We start from the raw sequence: 10974 nt of genomic DNA on the forward strand, positions 1-10974 counted from the left end.
TCTAGATATTATTCCTTGATTGAGTATAACTCTCGGAGTTGTATCGAGTTTGTCCATACAGATTGCCTAATAAAAAAGTGGTGGTGTATTTTGGTACCCCCGCGTTTTCAAAGAGAGAATGACCTTATAATAGACAAGAATTATTGAATTAACCTAGATTACAAGTTGCGTAACTATTAAGAAGATTATTACTAACTCGTGCTTTGTGATCCCCAAAACAAAGTCTTATTGTCTCACTTTTGTTCAAAAAGAACAGAAGTAGTGGAAAACAACCTTATGAAGCTTACACCAATTTTCCAAGGGATGAATCGTATAGCTTACATGAACCCTTTATTTATAGTGAACGGCTGCTTGAAACCCGAACAAGTTCCTGAGCTATTTTCCTTTTTCAAGACTCTCTTTATTTTGGGAGTCTTTCATAAGTTACAACTCTTGCATAAATAATTACTTTAACATAAATTGTATTTTTGTAATTGTAAAATAAATTACAATTTAACTTAGGAAGGAGTTTAAAACATCACACACACTTTAATATGGTAATCGATTGTGTGTGAGGAATATACCTCTTTCCTAGATAAGGAAACATCAAAAACTTGACTAAAAAAGGCATCTAGTCAAGTTTTTCACGCTCAAGTCTGTGAACCGTTACAAACACTTCGTGGAGTGTTTCCTAATTACGAACTTCAACACTTAATAAGTGTTCTTTAATAAATCAACATAACTTCTTCGTTATAACTCGGAATTGAGTGATTCTTGGCTCATTCAATTCATAAGCTCACTACCTATAACATAAGAACCTTTCTAAAGGATAAAGGCCATTATCACTAAAGTCATGGCTCAAATATCCTCGTTTCCATACATAAATGCATGTTTACCGCCACAGGAATTTTTCCATAAAGTGAGCACTTGTTTCGATAAATTGGAAAGGTAGAATTGAACAAGAGTTCAAATGAAATCAGTCACCCCATACCTTTTTTGATAAAGTCCTCATTGATGTCTTCTTTTGATCTCCAGTCTTCAATTTTCGGGGGTTATTTAGTGATGTCTGATACTCAACTACACACTTCTAATCCTAGTCCGAGACTTGACTTTAATAGACAAGAAATCAAGAAATAGTTTTCTTCATCTGACATTGACAACAAGATTGAGATGGCAAAATTTATGGGTTAAACCGAGCATTGCTCTAACACTTCTCTCTTGTGACTGAAGCAGTCTCCGAACGACCATTTCTCTTGGTTTAAGCGAAGACTTTTCGTGCTCAACCTCTCGCAACTCACACTCAAAACCCTAAATCTCAGTTGTACCCCTTCATCTAATTTTAGGTATCTACAACAGAGAATTTCATACTTGTGAAAATGATATTGATTATTTATATGTTATTTGTGGTGAATTACTGCTTAACATGGTAAGTTATTATGAGAAGTTGAGAATGATAACAATCGCGTCGTAAACGAGACGTAATTTATAATTACGTTTAATACCACGGATTTATTAATAACGTTTCTGCTCAAACGCTGATTTAAACTGTGTTGAAGTATAGGAATTACCCTACCGTTGCGCCGCAAACCAAATTGCAACAAAAAAAGCCATATATGAGATGGAAATTTGGGAATTTGGCAACTCATGACTAAAGTTGCTCTAAAATACTTAACTCCTACCTCCGAAACTACCAACTGTTTTGTTACTGCTTATCTCATGCAGATTACAAAAGTTACCGTTCTGTTTTGAAATTTTGAATGTGAATTTTTCTATTTTACACGAGAATTTTGGCAACTATTTGAATTATCAAATGTTGGGCTCTAAAGTCATTTTATAGGATCGAATTGCAACTAAATTCCTAAAATTCTTATATGGAAGTAAATTCTTAAAATTTGATTACCACAGCTAAATTCAGGCCTTCGATTCTCTCAACCAAACCTGCTGTTAGGGTTCAACATGCACAGATCAAATAAAAGAAGACAAACAAACAGTACAAAATCCTTTTCAGAGACTTGCAGATATGGAAGGCATCTGTGTTTTTTTTTTTTTGCAAGGAGTCCGGCCGTTTAGTTCTCTTTTTATACAAACAGCCGTTTCGAGTTTGACTAAGCAAACAACTTTCCCACCCACAAAAAGAACAAAAAAAAAAAAATGAACCTTGTAGAGTGACATTTTATGATTATGATTATAGACAGATGGGAAGAAATCGACTAATAAGTTCTCGTGAGAGAACTTTCCAGACCATCATCCTTGATGATCCTGGTATACAACTAATAACTGAAGAGGCACAATTTACAACAATGTGCTGGCAGTCACAAAGCCAAGTCCAGTACTGATGTGTCGATGTTGGGTGGTGACCGCCTCTCAGGCAAAAGTTGCCCCGGTATTGAAAGATGGTTCAGAGAGGAGTTTGCAGTGGTTTGCTCCTTCTTGACTGATGACAAGGGAAATGCTAGAGATAGAGAAAGAGAACCCAATGCAACATCCAAGCTACCCGACTTCTTGACTGCATCATCTGGATGCTTACTTGGGTCTTTCTTCCCGTCTAATCTTGCAAAAAACGGCAAACCTCCCTGTTTTAATGTTGGTTTCATCTTACCCCCTAAACCAAGTTCTAAATTAGGGAAGTGATGTTCTGGCTGATCTTCATCATCAGATGAAATAACCTGCAACGGCATGGTGTCTTTTTCTTCTGGCCAGTCACTCGAACAGTTTAAATCAACAGGAAAAATGAACCTTTCCGACTTCCTTGTCTCACCAGTAACCATATTTTCCTCAGCATCATGTCCACGATCTTTCATAGGAAAACTTCCACCCAAATATATCTTTCCTGTGGAGCTACTACTTCCATCATTGCAGCCATAACTAGTTTTCAATTTCTTGCATTCATTCTTCTCATCAACTAAAGTGTGATCTGACTTATCATCCAGCGGAATTGAATGACTTGTACTACTAGGGATTCCAGCAGAACCTTGACAGAGAACGTCCGAGGCAGCCGGACATGGGCGTTTCCTGCTGGATGGCAACACGGAGCTGTTTCCATCTTCCTGCTTCAACAGATTACCCGTGAAAGCAGCTATTGTGTCTACTAACATAACATCCTCATCTTTGATATTTCCAATGGGTATCACTTCATCAACGTTACTTATGTCCTTAATTTTCTTTTCAACTGCACTGTGAATAGGGTTTGAATCCTGGGCAGGAGAAGTAGAAGTAACCGGGTATGGGCCGGATGATATCTCTTTCCAGTCTGATGAAGTTGATGGAATATTTGCCTCAGAGCAATCGAACTTATTCAAGTCTACCAGCATTCTATTATTACCAAATTGAAGGACACTGTTCTGGCCAGCTAGAACAGAGCATGAATCAAGCTCCTTTTCACTAATCTCTACATTATCTCTATCATCATCCTGTACAACATACAAATGAATAAGTACACAATCAAGGAGGTACAGGCTAAGGAACAACATCATCCTGATCAATCTTTACCAGTAGTTCTTTTCTCATGCAAAAATCATGCTTGATTGTCCAATATATACATGTCCAAAAATTAGGAAGTGAAAAGCTTAACAATGACAGTATTAGTATAACTAATAATTGTGTGGTTAGGAGGGTTCTTTTGGCATATGCCAACTTGTATTTTCAACTAGCGCCTATTCTATATAAAAATACAGTTCAAAACAGATTGCTGTCCTACCCTATAGCGCAGGTCCAAGTGGAAAAGTCAATGCAACTCAAATGCAGATAAATGAAAACAAGAATGCACTTTACAAAGCTAAAACAGTTAAAAATTTAGACCACAGACCAGGTTGAACTTAAAGAGTAGAAATAGCAACTAACAAGCAGGCTATAAAATAATATTTGCACATTGAACTACATGCTGCACAAACACAATAAAAATATTACCATTAACATGTTGCGTCCTTTCCTTTCCACGGGTGCCTGCACGTGACTCTTTGAAACCTCATTCCCGAGATATGGCCCTTCTTTGTGGCAACTCTTATCTAACTTTCTGGATGACGGGGGATATGTGATTGCTTCTTGTGAGCTCAACAAAGAGCTGGATGCAGATAACCCTTTTACATTACCTGAAAGACCTTCCCTCTGTGAATCAACCACAGCAGGGTAAGGTAACCCTCCAGCCAAGTGTATCTCATACGAGTTTCCACAAGTCTCCTTTTGAGAACGAACACTCTCATCTACCCTTCTTCCCTTAAATACACCCCACATATAAAATAATGTGTTCCAACCTGTTCATAAGACAACCTAAGTTCATCGGTACAAGAATACGGCCATACCTCATAAACTTTGAAAATGGTAATATGATGAAAGAAATAGGGAGTAATAAAGCTAGGTGCTTAGAAAATTGCTGCAACTTGTTTACTAGTACTCACGTTGAGATCTCTCGTGCAGCTGGTTCGACGGGAAAATCAGAAGTTCAATTCCATTAAAGTTCCCTTTCAGAGCTAAGTCCTCCTTAATCATGTTTTCCAATAACCTTTTATAGTTCCTTTCATAGCTGTTTCATGATACACGTAAGGCAAAACCAATATATTAAGTGTCACCCAAATGTATTTAAATACTCGACTATGTAATGTGATAAAAGACAAACCTTTCGATATCCTTCGCAAAGAAATAGACACCTATGTTTTCTTCCGTAGCCTGATGCTGAATCTGTGCTGGCCATGCGGTCGACCGGGGTACTTCCTCCAATAACACTTTGTAAGGGAACTTGCTTACCACCTCAGGAACTTTGGGCGATGAACCCATGGATAAATGTGCTTGAATCCCATCAAATAACTCAACAACTCTCTCACTTTTTTGCACCTCAAATCCACCTCTACCAGTAAACAGGAAATCAACACATTAGGATTTCACACAGATGCAAAACCAAAGCTGATATGCAAGTGTGAGATGTCGCACTCATGCACAGAAAGACAAGAGATAGAAGGAATCGTACTGCCATATATAATCGTACTGCGGAATTGACAAAATGCCTGACAGGGAAACTACGGAGGATGGTACACCCTTGAAATTCTCCTGCCCATCATGAACTATATTGTTGGAAGTCAATCCCTTCAAGCAACTTGATGAGATTGAGGTCTGATCACTAGACACAACTTCCCGGCTAACATTATCACAGGACATTGTCAAATCTTCCGACTGATCAGGAGTTCCACTCTTTTTGTGTTCTCCAGATCTTTTTGACAATAGAACTTCATCTGCAGCTTTCAACTTAGTTCTTTTGTTCACTGCATCACTTAAAAATCTTGCACCAGGACCTTCAACAATAGAAACACGGTAATTAAGTGAGCAAAATTGAGCATTATGACCTGTTTCTTTACATTTGTGATAACGAGTACTACCATCTCCAGCTGGTTCATCCTTAAGACTAACTTTACTTGGTTTTCGATCTAAAAGGTTCATAGTGCTCTTTGGTGATGCAGTAATGCCACGGGGTAACACTGAAGACTGTCTCTTAAGATCACCGCTGCCACCTGCATGCCAAGAACGAATACATCATGGTGCGAGAAATACACACAAGTAGCAAGACTGCACCACAACGAATTTTATACTAAAAACTGGTAAATTTTAGGAGAAGAGAAGAGAGGGGGGGGGGGGGGGGGGGGGGGGGGGAGATTCTACCTAGAGATTTTCTACTGTCTCTAATAATCAAAAGTGGAGGCGACTTTGATGATTTGGGTACTGCCGGATTACCCTTGATACTACGTCCGTTGGTGGCTGAGAATGATCCTGAAGCACTCTCACCCTGATGAGCACTTTTATCAGCCTTTGGAGTAGCACCTCCACCAGATCCAGGTTTCGGTGAAGGAACCGCAGACCGATCTGGTCTGGAGGAATTTTTCCTCTCAAAGGGGCTACAGTCCTTTATTACTTTCGACCCTCTTAGGTCGTCCTTACTAGCGAGACGAGGAGGATCCTCTCTCTCTTTTACGGTAGAGTATGACCGATGGTCGAATGACGAGGATCTGCTAGTTTTTTTTGTCTCACTCAATTTGAACTTAAGAGTGGAATCTTCTTGTGCAGATTTTCCCTTTGGTTCAGTGAAAGAATTTGACTTTTGAAGGGTACTTGTACCTGTAGGAAACAACAGGATTTAGAGCTGAAGGAAGAATTCAAGCCTCCTTCTTGTATATAGCAGAACACTAGCTTTAAGCTAGGCGGTGTACAATATTAGCGTATCTATAAACCAGTAACCAAAACACTTACCAGAAAAATGTTGCCGAGAATGGTTTTGTGATGGGTTGGTACTTGAAGTGGGAGACTCTATTCGTTGCACCATCTTTGACGATGTGCTCTTAAAGGAACCCACCTTTGAAACCGCAGCTTCTTTGTTTGAACTTGATGGCTTTGACAATCCAGAACTGGATTCAAAAGCTTGTCGTTTTACAGCAGAAACCCCTTCAACATTATCTAAATGCCTTTTTGACGAGATGTTTACATTTGAACCTATCTTGGGAGATAATTTGGACTCTGCGTCTAATGCTTTTACATCCGACTTATTTAAGACTTTAACATTCGGCGTACTTTCTTTCTCATCTATGCATGACTGTTTTGTAGGTTCAACTGCTGCTTCTGGCTTATCTCGCTTTTGCTTTTCAGCATCCTCCTTAAATTTGCATTCTTCACAAAGCCAATCACCTTCTGGAACTTTATCCACCATTTCTCGCATGCAATAACTTATAGAAAAAAAAAACCATTTAACCCTTGGAGGGCGTAACTTAAAAATAAGTGACATATAATACAACAGCAACAGACTTACGTATGCTCTGCCCCATCACCACAACGACTGCATACAGCAAGCAGGTCTTCTCGACCAGCATCCCCACAGATATCACAAACCTTAACCTGTTGCAGGTGAGATATATGTAAAATTTACTAGGGCTCTGTTGAATTCTTAAGCAAATAAAACATCTTACAAATCTTTCTCATGAAATTAATAATATAAGCAGAGAAAGAAATACTCACATCCTCCTCAACTTCAGAGCCATCACTCTCATCAACAGGCTGAGACTGCACCTGCAAAGAACTGTCCCGCACACCAGAAGATTCAGGCAACACAACGGGCTTCTCAACTATTTCATTGAGGTCCAAACATTTCACAGATTCAGATGGTGAACCCCCAATTTCCACATCGATTCCAGCTTCCTGGCCAGAGGAACCATTTTCCATACATCTAGTTTTATTGTGCTCCAATTTAGCAAGATTTTCGTCACGGTTTTCGGAAGTTTGTTTATTTGTACTGGCACTATTGGCTGTTGAAGCATTTGGCATTAATAATTCAAAAGGATCAGCCTGGCGCTGTGAAGAAGAGCTTTCTTTCAAATCTTTGTTATCTGCATTACAAGGTGCCAATTTACCACTTCTAGAGCGTGAAGACGGGCTCCTTATTTCTTCTAAATGAACTTCTTGTTTGGCTGATGTTGGACGTATGATTTCTTTTGTATACACGCTTGGCTTTCTAAACTTCCCACGGTTCTCTTCCACTTCACATTTAATACCATTCACAGAACCCGTAACCAACTGAACAAGATTGTCTTTCTCAGATATTTTTGGATGGAGGCTACTAACAGATGCTGAACTAGATGATACATTCTTCCATTTCATGTTGGAACTAGGATGATCTGCAACTGGCGGGCCTGCATCATTAACCCCGCTGACACATGAAATGTTATCACCATGACACTCTAAAGTTCCACCTGATGAAACTACTGGAAGCATCTCTATATCTTCGGTTGCCTTGCTTTCAGCATTTTCTGAAAACGAATCATGACTTGAGCATGCGCTGAAGACGTTACTTGTTTCACTAGCCGCAGCACACTGACGTTTCTGCAACGTTATATTCTTCGAAATGGGCAACACACCAGTAACACTAAAAGAACAGCGACTGGCTTCCTTTCCTCTTGAGGTTCCATCTGAACACTCATCCTCAGATTTTACATCCATGCGTGACGCTACTCGATCAAAATGCATACAAGAAGAGCAAGGCGCAGCACACACATTGCATGTTCCAGATTCTTCTCTCATACAAAACTTTTCACTTAGAGAAACCCCGCCAAATCTCCTTTCACCTCGACGTGATCTCTGTTATTATCGAGGTAAAAGTGTAAGAGCCTGCCAATTTAAAATGGCACCTAGAAAAATAGAAGTATAAACGATACAGAATTCTTCAAAAATCATGTTTCGGAGTCTTATGATAATGAGACATAGCAGTTGGAAGATAATAGATATAGCAAGCACCATCGATATTCTAGTGTTAAGTAAGTTCACAATGTTTCCAAAAACCCTGAATGTGTCCATCTCAAATAGAGGTCTCAAAAAGTAAAGAACCAATGCTTCCAGAACTCACAAAAGGTAATAGTAACAGCATGCACGGCAACTCTATTTCAGTCTAGATTCCAAGTTTTAAAAAATCGTCCCAAAATGTACCATAATACAATAGTTTTGTAGAGTAGCATAACATGAATTTACCCTGCTAATGTCTCACCGTATTCTTCTGAACGTCCTGATCTGTCTCTTCCACAGGTCCTTGTATGCGACAACTCCCTTTTAAAACTGGCGTGATCTAAAATGCAGATTCAGCAAAAACAAATTAGACACGCCAATATAATAGTAACACAATCACCAAATGGCTATAGTAGAATTACAACTTTCAGTGGTAAAGCCAAACTAGGGTAGATAGGCAAAACTAAACACACATAAAACTAACCCTAATTCGCTTATTATAAGTAAATGACTAAGTCATGATCTCGTGTATAGCTTCACAATAACCTATCCAATACATAAATAAATTATCTAGCTACAACTTCTGCTCGTACAGCATGAATAAGTACTCAAATGATGATTAAATTAACCCTATATACTCGATTATAATTTAAAGGGGTGAACTTAAGAAAACCTAATATGCAACACACAATTTAAAAGTAACACAAAATGAGTGCAGTGTCAAAGAAAAATAAAACAAAATCTAGTCTGATCTGTTATTACACACAAACAAGATAACCTAACACCAAATTTCCCAGTCACAATTAAACCTTCTATCCACGATAACAGCACAATCAATCAAACAAACAAAAACCCTAATTAGTAGAAGAAAATGCAATAAATTTACATGCCTCTGGTTCCATAATCTTTTCTGTCACATCATAAAGTTCTGATAGGATTCGTTCCTTCCTCTTCGTCATGCCCCAATAAAATAACACGGTTAATTTAGGGTTTCTTTAGCATAAATAAAATTCTTAGCCATGAGATATATAAGTATATATGGAGAAAAATGATAGGGCAAAACTAAAAAAAGGGGGATTTTGATTAGATAGTTAAGAAATGCTATCGTGAATTTGGAGATGTAATTAGAAAACGGATCTGAATTTGTAATCTTTTTCTTGTTTTATAAGAGGTTTTCTGTAAAATCCATGAACACTAAAAAGAAAAAACCGAGCGTGTTCTTTGCTTTCTTCTCTTCTCTCTCTATAAAAACCTCTAATTTGGGGAAAAATTATTTAATTCGACTTCACTATTTTGGGGTCCGATTTCAATGGAACGCCGACTCCGACTTTTTTAAAACGTTTTCCAAGATAATAAGTATTTGTTAGAACTTGGAACCATTGAGGTAATATCTAGCTTGCATAGGTCGGTCAAAACTCAAAAGTGCACTATATATTAATTTCATGTTGCATAGGTCGGTCAAAATTGCAATATGTACTGTAATAAATTTCATGTTTTATAGCAATTTTTATGAGATTTTCTTAGTTCCATGTTACCATGTAGGGCTGTTAACGGACGAAAATCCAATGGATTTTGACATATCCGATTTTGTTACGTTAAGTTTTATCTGAAATCCGATATCCGATAAATCCTACGGAATTTTAAAAAATCAATCCGATTTCGTTACGATAAGTTATCGGATATCAGATTTTATTCTGATAAAATCCGCTAACCGACAAGAAAATGAAAAAACTGAAAGACGGACAGAGGTGTAAAGTGTTACCAGTTCCGGTCCTTTGAAGTGTTCAATTCAGTTCTAAAATGTCTTCAAACACATTCAAACATGTCTTAAAATCCATACTACTTTACTCTCACTCTCACACATGAAAAGAAAGCACAATGGCAGAATGCTCCTGCTTGGATGCTTGCATGTCGCATCATTGTATCAAATTCAGTTTGTAATTTCCGTATCTGCATACTACAACAACATTCAAATCAGAGTCACTGAGTCAGAACTCAGAAGAAGAACAAATGAAACTAACTAGAATTAAAGATAAAGCAAAGAAAAAGAAAAGTTACTTGTAGAAAAGAAGTCTGGCAACCAATCAAAATAATGCTTGGACACGCTCTGGAGCTAATGAAGTTATATGTGTTATAAGAACCCTACCGCTATCAGTGAACATAGATTTCTGATGTCACACTTGTCACTGGAACAACCAACACATCTCTTGCAATCTTTGCAAAAGTTGGTACTTATGGGTATTTAGCTTCCACCAACTCAATATATCAAAGTTAAACTCATCTTTGGGTGAACCTTTTGTTAAGCAATCGTTCTTATAAGTACTTCTTCAGCTCAAGCTTTTGAACCTCAAATTCAATGTTTTGCATCATAAACTCATCATACTCAATTTCAATTGTATTTGAGTTTCCTAAATCCATACTAAAGTTAGAGACAGAGTTTGCAAAATAACAAGATTTATAGTAGTGTTTTCAGATTTATATGCACCGAAAAGACTGTTAAACTGTATTTTGAATTTTTTATACTCGTATGCATAGTGTTAGAGCATTGCTCGGTCGAACACGCAAGCGTTGCTATCTCAAGCTTGTTTGTCAATGTTAGTGATCAAAACTATAAGTCTTGATTTCTAGTCTACTTATAGTGATGTCTCGGACTAGGATAGATTGTTTAATTGAACATTAGACTTCACGGCGATCATCAATTGAAGATGAAGAACTACCAAGGCTAGCTTGTGGAACTTCATCAACAAA

At 37.9% G+C, this 10974-nt stretch overlaps 1 protein-coding gene across 3 annotated transcripts; it reads right to left on the reverse strand.

Annotated features, from left to right (window-relative positions):
- Positions 1-1965: 1965 nt before the first annotated feature.
- LOC113297375 lies at positions 1966-9514 on the reverse strand. 3 transcript variants are annotated; one of them, XM_026545822.1, is made up of 12 exons: positions 9117-9514; positions 8489-8566; positions 6970-8085; positions 6764-6849; positions 6211-6680; positions 5698-6078; positions 5346-5477; positions 4940-5261; positions 4592-4819; positions 4374-4498; positions 3886-4229; positions 1966-3389 (listed from the first exon to the last, which is right to left on the reverse strand). In XM_026545822.1, the coding sequence occupies exons 1-12, from the start codon at positions 9183-9185 to the stop codon at positions 2292-2294; spliced, it is 4449 nt and encodes a 1482-aa protein (XP_026401607.1). In that variant the 5' UTR covers positions 9186-9514; the 3' UTR covers positions 1966-2291. The 3 variants fall into 3 exon arrangements, with proteins under 3 accessions (XP_026401607.1, XP_026401606.1, XP_026401608.1); XM_026545821.1 differs by having other exon boundaries at positions 5626-6078; positions 9117-9513; XM_026545823.1 differs by lacking the exon at positions 9117-9514 and having other exon boundaries at positions 5626-6078; positions 8473-8568.
- Between the last annotated feature and the right edge of the window lie 1460 nt (positions 9515-10974).

This window comes from Papaver somniferum, chromosome 7 (assembly GCF_003573695.1).
Source record: "Papaver somniferum cultivar HN1 chromosome 7, ASM357369v1, whole genome shotgun sequence".
NCBI classification, from domain to species: domain Eukaryota; kingdom Viridiplantae; phylum Streptophyta; class Magnoliopsida; order Ranunculales; family Papaveraceae; genus Papaver; species Papaver somniferum.

Coding starts and splice junctions, on each gene's coding strand:
- LOC113297375 (XM_026545821.1), bottom strand. CDS start 9,185: ATGACGAAGAGGAAGGAACGAATCCTATCAGAACTTTATGATGTGACA. Junction 8,086..8,488: donor AGGACGTTCAGAAGAATACG/GTGAGACATTAG, acceptor CGATAATAACAG/AGATCACGTCGAGGTGAAAG. Junction 3,390..3,885: donor AAGGACGCAACATGTTAATG/GTAATATTTTTA, acceptor TATGTTGTACAG/GATGATGATAGAGATAATGT.